The 23,413-nt window shown below is 38.5% G+C and overlaps 1 protein-coding gene across 5 annotated transcripts in view; it reads left to right on the top strand.

Moving 5' to 3' along the window:
• POC1B (POC1 centriolar protein B) overlaps nucleotides 1-23,413 on the top strand; it is a 166,756-nt gene that overhangs the window by 25,635 nt on the left and 117,708 nt on the right. For all 5 annotated transcript variants that reach the window (XM_050935602.1, XM_050935600.1, XM_050935599.1 and 2 more), the window contains exons 7-9: nucleotides 1,342-1,475; nucleotides 2,484-2,552; nucleotides 10,250-10,402. In XM_050935602.1, coding sequence (XP_050791559.1) covers nucleotides 1,342-1,475; nucleotides 2,484-2,552; nucleotides 10,250-10,402 — 356 coding nt within the window. The remainder of the gene's footprint in view (nucleotides 1-1,341; nucleotides 1,476-2,483; nucleotides 2,553-10,249; nucleotides 10,403-23,413) is intronic.

The raw sequence follows: 23,413 nt of genomic DNA, 5'->3' as shown, positions 1-23,413 counted from the left end.
TAAAACAACTTTTTTCTGTTTGTGTAACTATTAAGAGGCAGTGGGGAAGGCACATTCCATTTTTTTTTTTTTCCTTCGGTGGCGCTCCAGCCTCTTTTTTTTTTTTTTTTTTTTTCTTCTTTTTTTTCTTTTTCCCTTTTTCTTTTTTCCTTTTTTGCGCTTCTGCGGCGCTCCGGCCAGAATTTTTTTTGTTTTTTGTTTTGCTTCGGGCAGCCGGAGCCACCTTATGATCGCCTTATATTTGAATTCATGTTATTGCGGGGTGCGTTATAGCGGGGTTTCCCTATATGTCTTTTCTATATGTTTTAGTGACTCAATGTTACATTTTGTCTACATTTTTAGCTTTCAGAAGAATGCCATTTGAGTTAAAAACTGCAACATATTTCAGCTTGGTCACTTTGAAACTGTCCTATAATTTTACAGGCTCTGAGAAGTTGCTATAATCTTAAGAATTCGTATTTATTTTATTTTAAAAAACCCCATGTGAAAGTCAGCTTAACCATCTGAGTTTGGCCAATAAAAGACGGGACATTCAATGCTAAGGCTTTTTTTCATCCTAAGCTCATGTTATTGGGTCTAGGTACCAGAAAACACACTCACCAGTATGTGATCATAAGGAGTTTAGGTTTGAAATTAACCACAGAAAATAGCCTTTGCTTTGAATTGCTTTATATTTCGGTTTGTCAAACTCTTTAATGTTATGATTTTTAACATGCTATATGTTAGTGTCTGAATTCTTTCTGTCTCTTGGTAAATTTAATACATGATGTCAACAAAGCTCCTCTTACACCATGAATGCTTTTTGTAATCAATGACTTGACTAGGATTACTAATACACCGCTACCTCGATATAACGCTACTTGATATAACGCAAATTTGGATAGAATGCGGTAATGCAGTGCTCTAGGGAGACGGGGCTGTGCACTCTGGTGGATCAAAGCAAGTTCAATATAACACGGTTTCACCTATAACGCGGTAAGATTTTTTGGCTCCCAAGGACAGTGTTATATCGAGGTAAAGGTGTATTTGTTAAATTGATCTTTTTAAATGAATTTAAATGAATTCCCCCTGCTAATTGGAAAGCAAACAAGTCTGCATCCTTTATTTTAATAAAATCATGAATTACTTCTGCATCTCAGAATTTTTCTTCATTTTGTAATTTTTCTGTTGTATTGGCATGGAACTGAGTAACTGTTTTTTTTCACATTTTGTTTTTGTTTTCTCTCAGTAATAATGGGACTTGATTATTGTTTTGGCACTAGAAAGCAACTACTATAAGAAATGTAGATTTTATTTTCAATAGTTAGTACCAACATCTGAATTTTGTCTCTTGTGAATTAGTTCACAGAGGAGGAGTTAATTGTGTATCATTCCATCCTTCTGGTAACTATCTCATCACTGCTTCTGCTGATGGTACCCTTAAAATTATGGATCTTTTAGAAGGAAGACTTATATATACGCTTCATGGACACAAGGTATAGTAATACTTAGTAGTTCTTTTTTAACTGAAATGTTAGTAGATTTTATATCAATATGTTTAATAACTTCATTAGTGGAGAAAAAATACACTTGCATAGTGTACTAGTGATGGCAGTTATTTGCCAGTGCATGACATTTTCAGTGGAAAACAATCTCTTACAGTAATTCAGTTTCTCACAAGTTGACTGAAATTGCATGACCTTAAGTGACAGTCATGCCACTACAGTGTATATGCTTAGTGCCGTGTAACAGTTTTCATACTGAATTAATATCTGAAATCAAGAGGGTTATGTTCTTCGGTCATTTGCAGATGAACAACTAATCGTCTAGTAGATAAGTACATGTGCTGTATAAACCTTCTGTAGTTAACGGAGGAGTGTGTGACAGTCTTAACAAGAACCTCCTATCATCACTTTCCTTTTCTCTCTTCCTCTTTAATATGCAGCAAGCCCTACTTTCTGATTGAATTATTTATGATAAAAAATCAAATATATAGTAAAGTAAAATAGATATGGGAAATACTTATTATTCTAAATAATACTATAATACGACAATAATCCTGACCTAATATTTTCCTGTGATTTGTAGTATTCATCTTTCACTCAACTTTAATTTTGTAGAAATCATCATTGCAATTGGACTATTTCTCATTAATTGTTTTCAGTGTTGTTGTAGCCATGTTAGTCCCAGGATATTAGAGTGACAAGGTGGGTGAGGTAATATCTTCTAGTGAACCAATTTCTGTTGGTGAAAGGGACCCGCTTTCGAGCTGTACAGAGCTGCTTCTCTTCAGAAAGTTTGAAGCGTGTCTCTTTCGCAAACACAAGGTAGTCCAATAAATATTACCTCATACACTTTGTCTATTTTATTCATTAGCATTAGACAGTTGTTGCAGTTTTGGAGTTTTGTTGAACAATAGATGGCTATATTTCAGTGTAAAGAGAGAGACTGTAATAGAAATAAATTATTTTAGCACAGTACTGAACTTGCTTTTAATTTTACAGGGACCTGTGCTTTCTGTGGCCTTTTCCAAAGGTGGGGACAAATTTTCATCAGGTGGAGCTGATGCACAGGTTTGTTTAGAAACTTGAAGTTCTATATAAAACAATTTATTCTTTCAGTATTTATTGCAGTGAGTGAATGAGTTAAATAGTGTTTTGAAACATGAGAATTACAGCAGACTTCTTTGATCCATTTTGCATGTTTTTAGTAATTGTTTCTAGGTAGGCTATATACAAGTTTAATTTGCGATATCTTATACTATTTTTGTTTTGTGTAATAAAATTACATTTTTACATTCACCAATTGCAACTGAGTACTACAGTAAAAAATAAGACTGCCCTCAATTTGTATTTTATGAGTCCCATATCCTAAGAAAGACACCAGAAGTAATGATTCAAGTTCAGGGAAACAATGTGGATCATAATACAGTAATTCAAACATATCTCTTCTATTCAGAAGTGCACATCAGGAAAGTAATTTTGCTGTTACTAGTGTGCTTTGGTTAAAGATGATGATTTTGATGATGATGCATACAGTATATCTATCTATCTATATCTAGATATATCTATATCTATATCTAGATATATCTATATCTATATCTATATCTACATACATGCTCTGTTTGCTAGGTTGTCCCTTCTAATTAGAGGAAGATACCTCATCTGCTAGTGCACAAATTAATGAGATATTAGAAAATTTGGACTAAGATGGGGCAAAATCTGTTTAGATTGTTGTTCTGCTAGTTTAAATTAGCCAAAGCATTAGATTTCATACAGAGTATCAGTTAGTAATTCCAGGCAAAATAAGTTTTATTAAACCAGTGAGTCATATAATTAATCCTTATCCCAACTGTGGATGCAGTAGATTGTGCCACTGTGGGTAAATCTGGTCACTATGAAATGCCACCATATCTGGTCTTAGAGCTGGTTCTCCAGGTCTTTACATCGTAAAAGAATAAAGGGGCACAATTAAGGAAGATAGAAATCATTTAGTACTTGGATTAGAACTTTATAGTCTGTAAAATGCAAAATGTGTTTTGGGAGCCCATGATGTAGGCACAGAGAACAGCTTTGTGGAAGTGACACTCCGGGAGTTACTACAAACATGTTTCATATTTTGTTGGGGGAAGAAAAGGGTGGAATTTTACTCAACAACTAATAGAAAACACAGCTCGAAGGAATAAAGTTCAGTCTAAAGACTCAGGTGGTATTAGAAAGAAGTCACCACTGTCTTACGTAAGTGCAATCAGATGCAAAGAACCAGAGATGTAGCTTCACATGGCACCTTTTCTAGAAATGAGTTGGGGAAACTCAAAAGAAATAAAAGAACTGCTGACATGACAATGAATCTGCAACAGCAATCAAAAGACTGGCAAATATTGGAGAGAAATTAACTCTAACTGAAGCAAGGATATTGATGCTGGAGGATTTTGCTACTAAAAGATTGAAATTTGAGGTGGAAAAAATTTGCAGAAAGACGTGGTCAATAAATGAAATCATTGTGAAAATGAAGCTAGATGTAACAACTAAAATATTTGAGCACAAAAGGAGGAAATCTTGCCAAATTTGTGCAAATACTTTTTCACTTTACTATATGCTAATTAAAGACTGCAGTTTGGAGGTGAAAAAAACACACCATATAGTGGTATAGTGAAATTGTTATGGTAAGCTTATTAGTCTTCAAAAGGTACAAAGTTCTTATGAATTTACCTGTCAAGGAACGCAACACTTTATTTATCCATACATCTCAAGATGATGAATAGGGCACTTTGCATCTCTTGGATCTATTAGCTCTTCACAACCATGAAGGATAGAAACATTTTAATTTACAGCTTCTTGAGCATTTATTCAATGACAAAAATACTCCATTATTTCAATGGGAGTAGAAATGGTTAAAAATAACAATGTTAATTTAAAAAAAAAAAATTAAAGTAGCCTATACCTTACATTTTGCTGCACAGGAGAAGTGAGTCAGACTTCGGATCTGAAAAATTACTAGGAATTTTATTTGCATTAAGGAACCAAAACAGAGTTAGCAAAAACAATTCTTAAAGGACTCATTGTAAAATAATTATAATTCATAAACTAATTAACAGATTTACATGGAAATTCTGAGGAGCGTGTTTCTTACTAAAAAGAATAAGTGCTGTTCTATGGAGGATACAGTACAGTGTTCTGTGAGGGGCATATAAACCCTTCACTATAACAGCTAGGAAGAGGTGAATGGGCAAGCTGTGACTAAGCTGAGTTGAGATAAATGGCTGTTCTTGGCGAGCAGAGCCTCCAGAATAAAAGAAAAGAGAACAAGGAGGAGAACTCCCAGGAAAAAGAATTTAGAGACTTCCCAAACAGTTGGAGAAGGCTCATGGTGCAAGGGGCTGCACACAGCTAAGAACTCAAGGGGACAGTGCCCTTGGGCACGCTGGCAGCATGCAGCCTCTTGCATCAGCCTGACAGCGGGAAGTGGCACAGGGAAACAGCAGGGAGTCTATGGAAGCACTCTAGCTGCTTAGTAAGAGTTCCTGGGCCAGAACCCAGAGAAGAGGGAAGGCCTGGATTCCCACACTGATCCTCCAAAGTTATCAAACCTACAGTGAGGCTGCCAGGTCACTAGACTTCTGCTTTATTGGAGTCTTTATTACCCTGGAAGGGATAGGACTATAGATGACCCGACTGGAGGGTGGGCTGAGTCATGAAAAGGAGTGCAAGCTACCTCAGGCTCGGAGTGATCAAGGATGGGGGCACCAGAGACAAAGAGACTGCTAAACTATGCTCAGTCCAGGGAGGTTGCACTGGCCAGCCAGTGACCCCTCTCTAATTCTTATAAGAGTTTTTTAATTCCTGGTCTAAGCTGAAATATCAACTCAACTTTCTGGAACTGCTGTAATGCTTCTCTAATAATCTCTACACGAAATGTATTTATTTTAGGGGATGTCTTGAGGTAATTATTAGGACTTTTTAGTAAATAGCTACAGTTAGTTCACAGTTGATGGACATAAAGGACACAGATTTCCCTGTAATAATTCCTTAGGAGATCGAGTAACATTTGTCATCTGTTGAAAAGGCTACTTTATGTAAAGACAATAGAACACAAAAGTCTTCCAAAATTTGTCGTTATGAAGTGGATTATTTTGTCTGATTACATGGAATAGATAAAGCTCAATCAGATGTCACTTGCTTACATTTCCAGGTTATATGGAGGTTTAAATTGGAATTTGTTTTGGATCTTTTCTTTCCTTTTAAAATGCTTAAGGAGCATGGTTGAGTGATGCTTTTGCACATCTTGAAATCCTCCGCCCCCACCTCCCCACACACATTACATAGTGTTTTCTTTACAGCTGTCTGTCTTCAAGCTATTCTGTGTTATAGTATTGGCATCTCTTGTTGTATTCTTAAAGGTTTTTTTAAAAATATTTTTTAACTTTCACATAAATCTCTGCATCGTAGATATTTTCAGTTCTTAAGGGAGCACCTAATTTGATGCAAGAGAATCCTGCATATCACATGCTTTTTGATTTTGGGGGTATTGTTATTACATGGCATTTTTGTGAAGATTTTCCATAGGAACATACTCCATATCATGTTGGTTATTGCTCTCTAAAATGTAGAAAGTCTCTCTGTCAATCCTATTTTACCCTGTTTTTATTTACTTTTCAAAGAGCACTTTCTTTCCCATTCATAATTCTAGCCAGTTATCATTTTCTTGGTGCCCTGTGTATTTTGCTACAGTTTACATTAATATATCTTAATCTTTAAAATTTGGCACAACAGACCATGGAACCTTTCATTTTTCTATTTTTAAGAGTAGCAGGTTATAGTTATTCACATGAACAGTGTTAACCAAATTCTGTCCAGTGAGAAGAGAAAATGGCATAGGTAAATTGAGTGGTCACCCACAGAGATGAAAGGAGGAATGTAATGGGGTCTACAAACCCCGTACTGAACATAGACAGAGCAGGAAGGAGAATCCCTCCTGTTTACAATTAAGCATCTTGATCACAACCCCTTGCAGCTGCCAGACCTGCCAATGATGGAGTCAGGCACCCACAGCTGCAACCAATAAAGGAAATAGGGTCTGCTATAAAGAGAAGAGGGCAGAGAAAGAAGGGGAGGCAGAAAGGCCTGGGGTAGCAAAGTGGTGACAGCCTTGCACCAGGTTGCCTCCAAGAAAACAGCCAGGAGACTAGCAGAGAGACACACCTAGGAAGTGACAGGCTTTAAGCAATGTACGGGTGCAAACACCTCACTGACAGCAAGTTAATGGGGGGGAGGGCAGTTAGGTGAAGCTGAGGCCCCTTGAGAGGCCACCCCGAGAGGCCGTGACAGCGAACACTTCCATAAGGAATGTGTAACCTTCTAGGACCAGAGTATTTTGTTTGTTTTTTTTTTCAAATGTTTTGTACAGTTAACACTTTAGATTTCCACTCAAGAAGCAGCAGTATGGAAGAGGTGAGACTTGAAACAATCGTGTAATGCAGATTTTTAATAGTCAAAAGTAACAATAACAGTCCAGTTATTTGGCAATAGAGTAAAGGTTGAACTGGCCAAAAACTATGTCAGTCTTTCTTCCAAGAATTAATAAGTGATGAGCGCATTCTCTGTACCCTGCCTGCCTCTGAAAAGGGCATGTTCTGTGAAAGCCCCCAGTCAAGGGAGTAGTCAAATAGTTAACGTTACTGAATTTCCATCAACTCTTTTTTTCTTTTCCTGCTATACACACAGATATTGTAATTTCCTCCCCACAAACATTTTAGTACAGTTTCCCTGGTCTTTGTCATAACTGCAACAAATAACTTTAGAGGAGCTACTTAAGCAGCTATAAAATGAACATGTGAGCAGAGCACTATATTGTGTCTTCTCCATACCAATCTTTCTTAATTTGGAGAGAGGCTACATAATTGTCAGCTTTTGTTCAAACCGGCATGTTGGAAATAATTTCCCCAATAGATTTATCAAGGTTTGCCAGGGTTCTTTTTCCACGCAAATATTTTTTTTGTATTCCAGAGTCCAGCTGGTATTTGTTATATCAAAAATAACAATATAACTATATACACACTTATACTCTGTATCCTACTAACAATTCAGTTATAAGCATTGGCCAAAATACTTACAACAGAATCAGGCCCTGGGTGATACCTTCCCATCATGGTGTGATTCCAGAGGGTAAGGAAAAGCTCTCATGAAGACATTCGTTCCTTAAAAAAAACCCTGATTTTATATACTATAATAAACAAGTGATGTAATTGCTGGTAATTGGACCTTAGCTAAAGCCAAGGAAAGGAATTTTTGGGCTGAGCCCTGGACCTAGCACCCAACTGACAATGTTTTCTTCATTTCTGTTACTTCAAGCTAAACCTTAAATAAGATAACACTGGTAATGCATGAGTCATTACATCTTTAACAATCCTCTTTTCTTGTGATCTCATTCTTTTTGGTCAAATGCTTTGGGCCTATCACTCATGCTAATATCTAAATCCAACTAAAAACAATATCTCATTGAGGCCAAAACTAGGCCTATAGTCCTACATGGAGTCCTTCTACTAAAGAAATTTTAAAGGAAACAGACATTTGATTTGGTACTGCATGACATTTTAATTAAAAAAAAAAACAAGAACAATACAAAATTAACATGGCCCATATTTAATGGATTAAAAACCTGAGTAACTGATGGGTCTCAAAATGTAATTGTAAATGGAGAATCATCACTGAGTTGTGTTTCTTGTGGGGATTTGAAGAGATTGATTCTTGGCCTAAGGTATTTAATTTTTATCAGTGACCTGTAAGAAAACATAAAATCCTACTAATAAAATTTACAGGTTGCACAAAGTTTAGGTAAGTGGTAAATAATGAAGAGGACAGGTCACTGGTACAGGTAATTGATTGTTTACCAAGCAATCAAAAATGCATTTCACTATGGCCAAATGTAAGGTCACATATAGAAACAAAGAATGTAGGTCATACTTACAGGTTGAGGGACTCTACCCTGAGAAGCAGTGATTCTGAAAAGGACTTTAGAATCATGGTGGATAATCACAGCAACATGAGTTTCTAGTATGATGCTTTGGCCAAAGGGCTAACACAATTCTCGGATGCATGAATGAGGGGATATTGAATAGGAACAGAGCAGCTCTATTTACTTTGTATTTGGCTCAGGTGGAACGGCTGATAGAATATGATGTCTAGTTCTGGTATCCTAAATTCAAGAAGGATGTTGAAAAATCAGAGGGCTCAGAGAAGAGCCATCTACTAACTGAAGGACTGGAAAATGTGTCTATAAGAAAATATTTAAGGAGCTCAATCTGTTTGGCTTATCAAAAAGAAGGTTGAGGTGACTTGACAATAGTACTTACACGGGGAATGGAAATTTGATAAAATAGGGCTCTTCAGTATAGCACAGATCCACATAACAAGATCAAATAATTGGAAGTTGAAGCTAGGAAAAATTCAGATTAAAAATAAAGTGAATTTTTTTAACTGTGATGGAATTAACTATTGGAACAATTTACCAAATATGGTGGTGGTTAAGGCTTAATTAATTTTTTCCTTTTATAAAATTTGACAGAATTATTGTTACTTACAGTGTCTGAACATATATTTATGCCATGCAGTAATAACAGAGAAGACGGAATTGGTAAACAACCCAAGTTACCACATTCTGGGGCACTGGGAAGTCCTTTCATCTTCCATGATGGTCATTGCCCCCTCTGATCTCCTGGTCTGGTCCTTTAGTCCTGTACTTCGGTTTCTGGTTCAGTGTTTCTACAGTTTGGACGTTATTCATTTAGGTCTTTTGTACCTTTCTGTGTTCCAAATTACTTCATTTTATCCAATTGACCGTAGCACATTAGCACATCACCTGTTCAATTTTTATATGTACCCATACATTACATATGAGTAAACTTCAGTTACCCAACTTCTGCATTTTTCTGGATAGTTTTGTAGGTTCTGGATCATGTTCTGAGTCACTATGTTCCTGGATCTTCCCAGAAAAAGAGTTTATTATTTATCATTACATGATTGTGTACCTCTTACTTGCATCTTCCAACACAATACATTACTTATCTTGACAGCAAATATCATCTTAAACAATTCAGCAATTTTATATCAAAGAATTGACAAAACCACACTCATACCAGGCAAGGACTTGACCTAAGTGTTAGCTTATCTATAATTAATTATTCATAATTACAAATTAGTAAAATATAGCTATATCAAAGCTCTTAATCTTTTTCAGCAATCCTTCATTTTCTAGTTCAGTATGTTACCCTGTTTTATTCTTTAATCTATTAGAATCGGGGTGGGGTCTGGAGCATATGCTATAATTCGTAACATTTCTTTATCTTCTGCAAGCATAGGTTTGTCAGGGGACAAACCCTTATATTTATATTTCAGTTCAAAGTCCAAAATCTTATATTGCCATGTCTTGTTAGGTTTTTTGGGTTTTTTTCTGTTACAAGTTCTGAGGTGCTTGTATTTTTAACTGTAACCAACAGAATATCACTAAACAGTTATGGTTTGGATATTAGAATATGTTGAAAGTAAAATTCATAACGTTGATCCTTTATTATTTTAAACAGTGTTTTGCCTTTAAAATGATATTGTAGGTTCTTTATGAAAATAGCACATAGCTATTGTATTGCAATTTGGAGAGCAGAAGATTTGCACCATTACTTTCTGAAAATCAAGTTCTTGTAGTTTTCCTTTTGAATAGTTATTTTCCTTATTTAAAAAACTATTCAGTTTTAATAAGGTTGATGCTTGATTTACAGGTATTACTGTGGAAGACCAATTTTGATACATTTAACTATAAGGAAGTTCTTAAACAACATATTAGAAGAATACATACTGATGATCCACCTCACCTTCTTGATATTTATCCAAGATCACCTCATCCCCATGATGGGCAATCTCAGTCAATTGAGGTAAGTTCCATGATTATCCACACTGATATTTACAGTTTTTCTCTCTCTAACTAACATTGGCTGTCAAAATACCTTTTCTGCTGAGATGAGGTCTATGTGGCATCAGTTAATGCAATACTAAGCAATTTCTTGTCCTTTATTATCAGTATCAGCGTTTTTTTTCAAAAAATATAAAATTTTTAGAAACAGACACTGAATGTATTGAAATATCTTTATTAGCCTTTCTAAAAGTTAGACATCCTCATTTTCATAATATGAAAATAAGACTTTAATGATTATTGTAATTCAGAAATTATTCCCTCTCATTAATGAAACCTTAAACAATGAATACTGTAAAGATTTAGAATTGTTTAAAGTAAATTATCAGGTGTGGCTTGATCCATTTTTTTCTTTCCTAGCACTGCAAATTCTTGATTGTAGTGAGGAAGATTTGGGTCTATATTTTGGATACAAGCTCTGTTCTTGTGAGCAACTAAGGGCAGAATGCTGTCTCTTGGCATTTCTCATTAGCACTAACTATACTTGAATGTTTGTGGTACTTCACTTTGTTGGCCCTCGTGTTTATAATCAGACAGAAAGAATCATAGAAGATTAGAGTTGGAAGAGACCTCAGGTGGTCATCTAGTGCAATCCCCTGCTCAAAGCAGGACCAACACCAGCTTAATCATCCTAGCCAGTGCTTTGTCAAGCTGGGCCTTAAAAACCTCTAAGGATAGAGATTTCACCACCTCCCTAGGTAACCCTTTCCAGTGCTTCACCACCCTTCTAGGGAAATAGCTTTTCCTAATATCCAACCTAGACCTCCCCGACTGCAGCTGGAAACCATTGTTTCTTGTTCTGTCATCTGCCACCACTGAGAACAGCCTAGCTCTATCCTCTTTGGAACCCCCCTTCAGGTAGTTGAAGGCTGCTATCAAATCTCCCTTTACTCTTCTTTTCTGCAGATAGTTATGCTAGCTGTAACATTTTGTCATATTAAAAAGCAATGGTTTCAGCATGATAGCACAAATAAAAAATGTGCCAAACTTAGTCAGCAACAATATGTAGATGACCAATAATAACTTTGGCAGTTTATTATTGTTTCTGTGATTTAAGTCCTCCATTCTAATGTCTGATTCAGTCAGCAAAATTAAAAAAATAATATTACAATGTTGCCAATAGGAGGTAATGAAATAAGTACTGTAACTTCTCTCCAGCTGTCTCATATGGTGTATATGGGCTTTGATGAATCATCAGAGCAGCAAACAATAATGCCGGTGATAGCAAAAGGTTGCCTTAAAATTTTGAATGACCAATTTATTAGCTAAATCTTTGAGGTGGCATTTGTTAGTAAAAGCATTTACCATCTCTGAAAGTTTCCAGATCCAGTGTACTCAGTTTCTATGTGAAAGAAATTTGTTTTTTGGGCTCTTTTTTTTTTTTTAGAACATTCAGACTTGCAAACTAAGTTGAAGATGTGAAAGTCAAGCTGTCCTTTTCTGAGTATGCCTTACCAGTAAACCTTGCCTCCGAGTGAGGTGTATTATATAGCAGGTACAATCAATTGTGTAATTGAAGCACGTCAGTTGTGTAGGGTTCACTGCTCACGAACTAGTAATAACACAAATTGACTGTCATATCCCATGTTCAGTTTGCATGTCTCAGAAAAAAGTTTTCTAAACTGAGTAAACTTGACCTGGAAGATGTATTATCCCGTGTCTCATTATGCCATTTTAGAGTCACTTTTCAGATTATAACTTCACTCTTCTTTTGTTAATACTTCATTTCCTGCCCCTGAAATAGCCCTGCCATTCTTCCCTTCCCCCTCCCCCCCCACCGACACAAATAGGAGTATGTAGTGTATTTCAGCTGTAGGACAATCTGGTTAAGATACTTAATCCTTCTAGTAACTCATGTCTCCAGTGTGTAAGTAAATGGAAACATTAAACAAAATGCAGAGCTGCTTAGCTTTGACAAAAAACAAATGAGAAGTTAGTGCTTAACTAAATCTGAGGCTTATTTATATTTAAAATGAAGCCAGTGATGCTGAGCATTGTACCACATTAAGAGGCCCCAGGAGCTGCTTTTTGTATTCTTTAGAATGTATACAAGCATTAAGGGCAAACCACAAATAGGTTATTCAATTTTGAGTGGCAGTAATAAAAGAGTGCATGACCTTTCAAGCCTTTATGGAAACAGAAATGCAATCTAGCAATATTAAGTATACCTAGCTCATAGAACTGGAAGAGACCCCAAAATGTCATTGAGTTCAGCCCCCTGCCTTCACTAGCAGGACCAAGTACTGATTTTTGCCCCAGATTCCTAAGTGGGCCCCTCAATGATTGAAGAAGATTGAATATTCAAGAAGAGTTGAATATATTACTACAAAACATGTCAAAAAAGAGACCTCTATAGCAGGCATAAAAGCTATTTAATTGCCTTAGGAAAAAAAATACTAAGACCTGGCCTACATCTAAAAATTAGATGGATCTAACTACAGTGCTAAGAGCTGTGAAAATATTATGCCTTGTGTGATGTAGTTAGGTTGACCTAACCTCCAATGCATCTAGGTGCATCTAGGTCAATGGTAGAATTCTTCCGTTGACCTAGATACCTCCTTTCAGAGAGGTGGATTACCTATATGTACAGAAAAAGCCCTTCTATCAATGTAGGAAGTGTCTACAGCAGCACAGCTGCAGAGCCATAGCTGTGCCAGTGCAGTTACTCTCTAGTATAGATATACCCTGAGAATGCATGACTGTGTGTGTGGGAATCAAACAATACTGAAATTGGACAACATTTTCATAAAAAAAGCACAATTTATGAATCTTAGGGACTTCCTTAATTAGTCCATCTCATGATATTCTACCTTCTATAGTGACAGAAACCTGAAGCTTCTAGGGAAGGTGTAAGTACATCCATACTGCATCTTGATGATTGTGTAATGTTGTACACATGGCACTAGTGACGGTATCTTTGAATCCTCCAGGGGATCACTCTACTTCCTAAAGTTTAACTGGTAGCTACTATTATAATATATGATCACAACTAATGAGGAATTTATCCAGTCCTGCTTAAAATTCAGATGCATTATGTGTCTTAATGCACGGCACCAAATTCCATCTTTATAGCTTGTAAAATTTTATGATTTGATAAATGAACATAATTTAAAATGATCAGTCTGATGTTTGAGATTAGGAGTAACCAGAGCTCCAAGTATTCTGCAGTTCTAAAAAAGTAAGCTTTCATTTAAAAAAAAAAAAAAAAAAAGACCTTATAAAGAATATGTCTACAATGTGATAAAAGACCCATGGCTGGCCAAGGTAAGCTGGCTCAGCTATTGGGCTATAACAGTACAGTGTAGATTAGGGGTGGGCAAACTATGGCCCATGGGCTGGATCCGGCCTCTCAGGACTTTGGATCTGGTCCACAGTATTACTCCCCCGTGGCGCCATGGGCCTTGCGCCGCTCTCAGAAACAGCCGGCACCACTTCCCTGCGGCCCCCAGGTAGGGGGGCAGAGGGATCTATGCATTGTCTCCAGGCACCACCCCCCGCAGCTTCCATTGGCTGCGGTTCCCGGCCAATGGGAGCTTCAGGGGAGGTACCTGGATGCCTGACAAGGGCAGCGCACGCAGAGCCCTCCGTCCTCCCTCCCCCAGGGGACGCAGCGCTTTCTGGAGCAGCGCGGGGCTGAGGACAGGGCAGGCATGCAAGGAGCCTGCTGTGGCCCTGGTGCATGCCGCTGCCACCCTGGAGCCACTTTAGATAAGCGGTGCCGGGCCAGAGCACAAACCTTTCCTGCCCCTCACCCCCCAACTCCCTGCCCTGAGTCACCTCGTACACCTCTCACCCTTCCTCCCTGCCCTGAGCTCCCTGCTGCACCCCTGTGCACCCCAACCTCCTGCCCTGAGCTCCCTGCTGCACCCTAACCCGCTGGCCTGAGCCCCCTCCTGCAGTCCACACCCCTGCCCTGAGCCCCCTTCTGGACTCTGCATCCCTCCTGCACCCCATCCCCCTTCCCTGAGCCCCTTCATACATCCTGCCCCCCTCCTCTGCCCCAATCCCTTCCCTTGAGCCTCTTCTGCAGCCTGCACCCCCTCCTGCACCGCACACTCCCTCCTGCACTCCAATCTCCTGCTCCAGCCCTGCATACATTTTCCCCACCAGATGTGGCCCTCGGCCCAAAAAGTTTGCCCACCCCATGTGTAGGTATTCAGCTTGAGCTGGAGTCTGGACACAGAGACCCTGTGAGGGAGATGTGCCTCAACCCAAGCTCCACAAACCTGAGTCAGCTGACTCTGGCTCTGAGACTCAGTGCCTCAGTTTTTTTATTACAATGTGAACATACCCATAGTTGCTGAGATAGTCTTGAGAGACGCTTGTTATGTGAAAAGTCTGAGAACCACTGGTATAAATAGATCCAGTGTTGTCTTCCTATGTTAACAAGGAGCCTGAAATAATAGCTCTTAATTGTCCCATTCATCTTAATTAAGACCTCCTGGTTGCATAGCTGCAAATATTGGCATTTTTCAGTTATACCATAAAATTTACCATTTTGGTTGATGCAAGCATCTGATATTTTATTTTCTGTCTCCATGACCTGGAGCCTGATTGTTTCTGCCTCTTACTACCCATCTTCCCCACAAGGAGGAATTAATTGGATTACAGGTGACACTTCCTCCATGTTCATAAGCTAAACAATTTAAGAATTTCTCCTAATAGATCAGACTATAGGTCCATGGAGCCAGGAAGTTAGGGAGCCAGAGCTGGAGTCCAGTTTACAGCCTGTGAACCGAGAAAAATTAGAAATTTAGGCCTGGTCTACACTATGCGTTTAAACCGATTTTTAGCAGCGTTAAACCGATTTAACGCTGTACCCGTCCACACTACGAGGCCCTTTATATCGATATAAAGGGCTCTTTAAATCAGTTTCTGTACTCCTCCCCAACAAGAGGAGTAGCGCTAAAATCAGTATTACCATATCGGATTAAGGTTAGTGTGGCCGCAAATCGACAGAATTGGCCTCCAGGCGGTATCCCACAGTGCACCACTGTGACCGCTCTGGACAGCAATCCGAACTCGGATGCAGTCGCCAGGTAAACAGGAAAAGCCTTGCGAACTTTTGAATTTCATTTCCTGTTTGCCCAGCGTGGAGCTCTGATCAGCATGGGTGGTGATGCAGTCCTAAATCCAAAAAGAGCTCCAGCACGGACTGTACGGGAGATACTGGTTCTGATCGCTGTATGGGGAGACAAATCTGTTCTATCAGAGCTCCGTTACAGAAGACGAAATGCCGAAGCGTTTGAAAAAGATCTCCAGGCTACACAGTGCTGTGTGACAAGCATAATGGAAAGCCAAAGAATCAAATGGACGCTCATGGAGGGAGGGAGGGGGTGCTGAGAACTCCAGCTATCCCACAGTCCACAGCAGTCTCCAAAAAATATTTGCATTCTTGGCTGAGCTCCCAATGCCTGTAGGTTCAAATACATTGTCCGGCGTGGTTCAGGGTATAGCTCGACAATTTACTCCCTCCGCCCCCACGTGAAAGAAAAGGGAAAAAAATCGTTTCTTGACTTCTTTGAGTGTCACCCTATGTCTACTGAATGCTGCTGGTAGACGCGATGCTGCGGCACTGAAGAGCAGTATCCGCTCCTCTCCGCTCCCTGGTGGCAGATGGTGCAGTAGGACAGCTAGCCGTCTTTGTCATGAGCCCGTGAGTGCTCCTGGCTGGCCTCAGGTGAGGCTGGCCAGGGGTGCCTGGGTAAAAATAGGAATGATTCCTGGTCATTCCCAGTAGATGGTACAGAACGGCTGGTAACCGTCCTCATCATAGCAACTGGGGGCTGAGCTCCATCAGCCCCCTCCCTTTCCTCTGTAAAGAAAAGATTCTGTACTGCCTGGACTATCATAGCAGCGGGATGCTGGGCTCCTCTCCTCCGCACCACTTAATGTTCTGCCTGGACTGTCATAGCACCGGGAGGCTGCCTCCCCTTCATTTTATCTCACTAAAAAGTCAGTGTTTCTTATTCCTGCATTCTTTATAACTTCATGACACAAATGGCGGGGACACTGCCATGATAGCCTAGTTAGGGGGGGAGGTAAGCAACGGGGGGGGTTGTTGCAGGGGCACCCCCCGTGAATGGCATGTAGCTCATCATTTCTGCGGGATCTGACACGGAGCAGCTGTGCTCTCTGATACACTGGTTCTCTAGTACACTTGCCCCATATTCTAGGCAGGACTGACTCTATTTTTAGATACCATAAAGGAGGGATTGACTCGGGGAGTCATTCTCAGTTTTGCCTTTGCACCCTCGGCCGACCTCAGCCAGGGGCACTCATGATAGCAGCAGACAGCACAGAATGACAGATAACTGTCATCTTACTGCCAATTTACAATGGCAGCAGATGGTACAGAACGACTGATAAGCGTCTCTATCATGCAAAAGCAAACTAATGCTGCTGTGTAGCGCTGCAGTAACGCCTCTGTTAGCGGCATCCAGTACACATACGGTGACAGTGTAAAAAAAAAAAAAAAAATGCTGAACGGGCTCCATGGTTGCCGTGCTATGGCGTCTGCCAGGGCAATCCAGGGAAAAAGGGCGCGAAATGATTGTCTGCCGTTGTTTTCCTGGAGGAAGGAATGAGTGACAACATTTACCCAGAAGCACCCGCGACAATGATTTTTGTCCCATCAGGCACTGGGATCTCAACTCAGAATTCCAAGGGGCGGGGGAGACTGTGGGAACTATGGGATAGCTACAGAATAGCTACCCACAGTGCAACGCTCCGGAAATCGACGCTAGCCTCGAACCATGGATGCACACCGCCGAATTAATGTACTTAGTGTGGCCGCGTGCACTCGACTTTATACAATCTGTTTTACAAAACCGGTTTATGTAAAATCGGAATAATCCCATAGTGCAGATGTACCCATAGTTTGAGCTACCTAGAGAACAACACAGAAGTCAAGGTCTAGAGAAGTGAGTTGCTGAAGCCAGCTGCAAGCTACTCTTTCTTGGCCTAAATGGGGACAAGAAGGTTCTGAGCCTGGCCACCTAGTAGACCGCTCTGCAGGAGTTGAGGCCCACAAATTGGAGCTGGGTTATCATATTTGAAAATAAGCATTGACTTATTTTGCCTCTGAATATTGTAAACCCCTGAATTGCCATTGAATGTTTTTCAAGGCATAACTGGATAGGAAAGCATGTTTGGACTACAGAGTCATTTTAACATTACTGTAGAACAGTGGTTCCCAAACTTTAACAACCTGTGAACCCCTTTCACTAAAATATCAAGTCTCACGAACTCCCCCTAAAAATGAATATTTCCAGGGATTTTCTCCTTTATCTGATTTATAAAAGCAGTGATTTTGGAAATATAAAATTTGTTTTATGACATGCTCATTATACACTATTTATTATTTATCATTACAGTATTTTTATTACATTATGAAAACAGCAACATTCTTCCAAGATCTCATTTTCGTAGCTTATATCATTTTGAATAAGCCTATTATAAGAGAAGGCTCCTATGTTTCATCAACGAGTATCAGATGTGAAACAGCATGAAGATATTTAAGAAGCCAACTCAGAGTTCCTCCTACACAAGTATTCAGGTCTTAAGCAGTCCAGGCAAACAACGCATGTTACATTAAAGCTTAAACTTGTTCTTCATAATAATTTTAAAAACAATACTAGCTGCCTATTTAATTTTAAAAACAGCAAAAAAATATCTACTTTCCTTTCCATTTCTTATAAGGAGTCTTCAAGTTTAAATCTCCTCCATGTGATAGACATGCTTGCTTTGATCTGGTTAGCTCTCAGAAGTCCAGAGGCTCCGGGCTGCTGGCCCCGTGCTGCCTGGGGTTCCTACGGACAGCTCTGTCCGCCATTAGGGAATTTTTTCCCCAAGAACCCCCGTACCATTATGTGAACCCCTAGGAGTTCACGAACCCCAGTTTTGGAACCACTGCTGTAGAATTTAGGCATTCTTGCCATGGAATTTAGTCCACTTTTGCTATGGAATACATATCGGCTTTGGGAGTAATCAAATAAACTGTTATATGTGCAGTAATTAATATCATAATTATCTAGATAATAATCTAGAATTATAGTAGGAAACACTGAATAAAAAAGACTAGATTAAAATTACACAATACAAAACTGGTTTAGATTTACAGTTAAACTTCTAACGGGAAGAACATGTTCTGTACATAAGGGACTTCTTGTCTTTCATGACATACTTTTTTTAATGGATTTTCTATTGAAAACATAAGTTGTGTATTATTTATCTGGAGATAGCAAGGTTTGCTTTAGGTTTAATTATTCAGGGGTACAGTTGTAGTGTAATATGCTAAGTTATGTGCACCACTCTGGAAGAGACTAAGTTGTGTTTTTTGAGCTTTCTGTATTTCTGCTTTAATTGAATCCTCCGTATGTAGTTGAGGTTTTCAAATGGATGGAAGGTTGAGCTAGTAAATCACTTTAAAAAGACGTTCAAACTTGAATGTAATATTCTGTTATATTTAAGTGCATTGTGTTTGTATTATGAGTTTGAATATGTTTTTCTTGTCCAGTTGCACATTTAAATTTTCTGCGTAATTTTAAATCAGCATTTTTCTTAGATGAACAGACTACTAATCCACACTAGGTGGCAGTAAAAATCAGAGAATATTTTCTTGTTTTGTTTTACCTTGAGGATGTCTACCCAGCACAAAATCAGATTTTCAGATTAAACGCATTATAAAACTATAGTGTATAACAATATTTTTATATTTACTCTCTTCAAGCCAGTTAATGAAGGTCAGTAGAATAACAATCATGTGGTTGAAGCACAGAAGTAGGAGACAGTAGACCTTGATTCTAGTAATTTTTTCTGCCATACTTTTTTCCCTGTGATCTTCAGCAAATGACCTAATCTCAGTCTACCTCATTTTCTTTAGCTATTATCCTCTACTTTAAGACCAAATTCCCTTTAATAATTAATACTCGGAAAGTGCTGAGAGTTCTTTGAATGGAAATTTCTGTAGAAGTGCTTATTTTTTATTGCATAGGTCAAAGGTTAATATTCCTTTAGAAATTATTAGAGTAGATTAATGAACATGTTTAATATTATAACCGAATTGATTAGGTACTGTTTTAACTAAGGAAGATTCTCTAGTCAATCACCCTGTCAATGAAGAATTATCTGATACACTGTACTTTCTAGGGTTTTGGCAAGTCTCATTCTCTTTTTTTATTTTTTTTTATATTATTTTTTTAAGTTAAATGAAATTTCCACCAGTACCCTTGGGGAGACTATTCTACAATCTAGTTCATCTTGATGTCAGGAAATATTTTGAGAGATTTGTCTTAAATATTCTCTTAGCCTCATTCCATTGCTTTAGATATGCTTATATGTATTACACTAAATAATTATCCTCAGTATTTATACCCTTGAAATATTTGTACATTGTTTCATGTCCTGCCCTCCCTACTTTCTTTCTTTATCTATACATATTTAGTTCTCCTTTTTATCTTGTAAACAGGCTCTGCAGGCCGTATATTTTTTGTTGTTTTTTGAATTCTCTCCACCTTGTCAGTATCTTTCTGTTGTGCCCAGGAAGCATATTGCAGACTCACATAAAGAGAGACTGTTACTTTCCTGCTCCAGGATGAGATTGCTATTGCATGAAAAATCCAAAGTCCCCTTGCCTTCTTTAGTCTGATCACGTATCTACTGGCTTTCCAGTATCACTTCTAGGTCTCTCTCAGGATGACCATTTCCCATGTTTCTCCCCCCTGTTAAGTAGAGCTGGGTAAATAATGGATATTTCAGTTTGCTGGCATTCGTGAAAAATCATGAGAAAAAAATCATTTTGTGTTGAATCAAAACCAATATTCTTTTTTTAAATTTTTCTGCAAATTGGAGAAGCAAAAAAAAAAAATTCAAGTTCGGTTAAAACGAAATATTTTGGTTCATTTTGTTCCAATGTTTTTCGTTTCAATTTCAGACATTTTCAGAAAAGCCAAAGGGAGGGGAGGAAAACCACCCATATAACTTTTAGCTCTTCTGTTAGGGTACTCTCCTGGGATATGGGAGACCCAGCTTTAATTTCCCCCTCTGCCTGATGCGGAAAAGGGATTTGAACTTGGCAAGAGAATGCTCTAGCCACTGGGTTATGGAGTATTCTGTTGTGGGTCTTTCTCAGTCTGTCCTGTTGAAGCTGTTCCATGGTGCGTAAATAAAGCCATTAGAGCAGGGACATGAACTTGGGCTTCTCACATCCTAGGTGAACGTCTTAACCACCAGGATCTAGAATAATTCTTGCACTTGCCATGGGCAGGTGATTCATTGTCCTTCACAGCGGCAGTTCATAGTCATTCATGTCTAGAGTTGCCTCTTGTTTACAGTTATCAAGCCAGACTTTGTCCACTGCATTAAGTTCTTATCTAAGCCAATTTTAATTAAGTTTTCAGGAAATAGTAATGAATGTTTTATTAAAACCCAAATATATTACGTGCAGTATGCTTCTGTTGTCAACTGATTTTTGCTTTTTTTTTTATTTTTATTTTTTTATATAAAACCAGAGTCTGGTTTGCTTGGCAGTGCTTATTCTTTATCAGCCTATGCTGCCTATTGCTCATGATTCACCTTACTCTCTAAATGGCTAGGGATTTTTTTTTTAAATGAATTTCCTTGCTATACATCCTGTACTGCACAGCTACAGAACAGAATATATAGCTATCTTTGGTAAAAAGCCACATGAAGGAAAACACCAAATACTTGATGTTAGTGGCTTGCATGGATGAAAACAAGTATCTTTACATATTGCTGGAGATTACAGTTGTAGAGAAGAACAAGAAATTATGCCTACATTTTTCATTCTTATTGGTGTCTATAGCTTGCTCTAAACAGAGTTGCACCAGTTTAGCTCAAGGTGCAATGTTCCACCTATTTAGTGAAACTGGTGCAACTTTTGTGTGGTCATCCTTACGCCAGATTAAATCTGTTTTACATGAGTTTAGTTTGCCTCTAAAGATGAGCTTAAACCAAAGTAAACCAGATTTAAGCCAATGTAGAATGGTCATACACAAACTTGCACCAGTTTAAATCAGTACTGCATCCTTTCTTTATTTAAACTAATGTAACCTGTGTGTAGACAAGTTCTAGATATCTTTGCTGAAAAAAACTTTAGAAATAAATCTGTGGATGGTTATTTCAATATTTTTGTTTATTATGTAAGTGTAATAGGATAGCCTACCCAAACTAAAATAAGATAATTTTAAAATGCCACTTGAGTACAAATGTTAATATCATTTTTTTTACAAAAGTGCAAATTATGCTCTCTACATAAATTCATTTTCTTTGCTTAATATTGTTGCATCTGCCTTGAACTGGGAAATAGTGTAGTTTCACTATAACTTCTGTAAAATAGTTCTGTGTCCTTTGCTGAAATGCTAGTTTTGAACTAATGACAGCAATACTCCTCAGTGAATGACAGCAAGTATCCCTAATGTTTGTAAAGCCCTTGGAAAATGGAAAAAGGTGGTGAAATGTGCTTATTATTGTGTTTTATTTGCTATAAGATTGTATTGAATAGTGTGTCCTTGGAATTGAAATTGAAATGGATGTGGTTTGTCATGTATGTTGTTGTAATGTTCCTTGACAGAAAGTAAAGGTGCTGCAAGCAATAGTGAGAAGAGAGATTGGTTGAGCAGTTACAGTTGGGGGCCAAATTTTGATCTCGTATACACTGGAGTAAATTCAGAGCAACTCCTAGAGTTATTCTCTCAATATTTTAAGTGCATTTTGTAAGTTTTTTTGTTTAAGTTAATACATTCAACTCAACTGTGTTGTACAATAAGGCTTGCATTATGATATACCACAGCTGTACATTGTGTAAGATACTTTCTTTTTAGAGGTACCCTATTCCTCACACTGGGCATGCAATTCATTTACTATTCCTTAGCCCTATGACACACTCTTCTACTTTTTATCCAGTCCAAATATTTGGACTGTAAGAACATATTTGGACCAAACAAGTTTGAACTGAAGAACGTATCAGAGTGTTTGATGTTCAGATAACAAGATGATGGAAATGATATAAAAACATAGGGATCCACAGACATGCATAGCACTTCACATAAACAAGTTAGATTCCCTAACCAGAAAAACATAGTGTAGGGTCCTGATCTGTATGTTGCTTCATGTAAGCAGGCCCTTGCTCATATGTACAGCCTCACTAACTTCACTGGGCCTCCTCATGGGTGTTAGGATCCGTTAACATATGAAGCAGCTTGTGTGACTGGGGTCAAAATAAACAAAGGGCTAGCAAGAGGGGAAAACAAAGGGAAAGGATGGAGAAAGAATAGGACAGCTAGTTAGAAAATAGCTAACTAGTTAGAAAATCTCTTAACCAAGCAGCCCTAAGCAGAGTGTGTCCCAGGTTTCAGTGAGCAGCAGAGAGGGTGCGGCCAGCACAAGAAAGCAGAAAAATGAACACAAAGATTATGTAGTCACATGAGATGATGTATGTTTTGGTGGTGGTTTAGATTTAGTTAAAGTTATGGTTTATAGGCAAGCTTATTAAATTTAATTTTAAGAAGGGATTTTAAGGAAGAGAGACTGTAATACACAAGAGAAGCAGATATCTGGTTTTATAATAATTTTGAGTTTGATGCTCATGAGTCAACTCCACCAGAGAGGTCCTTTGGCACCATCTGCCTGTCCTAAGTCAGGATAAAGGAGGAGGGTTGGGCGTGGGGCTAGCAACTCCACCTCGTAAAAAATCAACCTGCTACAGAAACGCCAACAATAGAGACAACAGAGACTTTTACCCTGGAAAAAGAAGGGTCTTCAACTCAAAGATGCATGACGCTGGGTGGTAAAAACCGTGAGGAAGCCACTAAGCCGATTACCCTTCTTGCAACCAGGAGGATTACCATAGGCACATGGAACGTGAGGACCATGTACAAGTCAGGAAAGACGGTGCAGGTTGCAGCAGAGATGAGGAGCAACAACCTGACCCTATTAGGCATTAGCGAGACAA

The sequence above is a fragment of the Gopherus flavomarginatus genome, chromosome 1, assembly GCF_025201925.1.
Source record: "Gopherus flavomarginatus isolate rGopFla2 chromosome 1, rGopFla2.mat.asm, whole genome shotgun sequence".
NCBI classification, from domain to species: domain Eukaryota; kingdom Metazoa; phylum Chordata; order Testudines; family Testudinidae; genus Gopherus; species Gopherus flavomarginatus.
The sequence above is the reverse complement of the archived record's forward strand: the minus strand, read 5'-3'. Positions and strand labels throughout refer to the sequence as shown.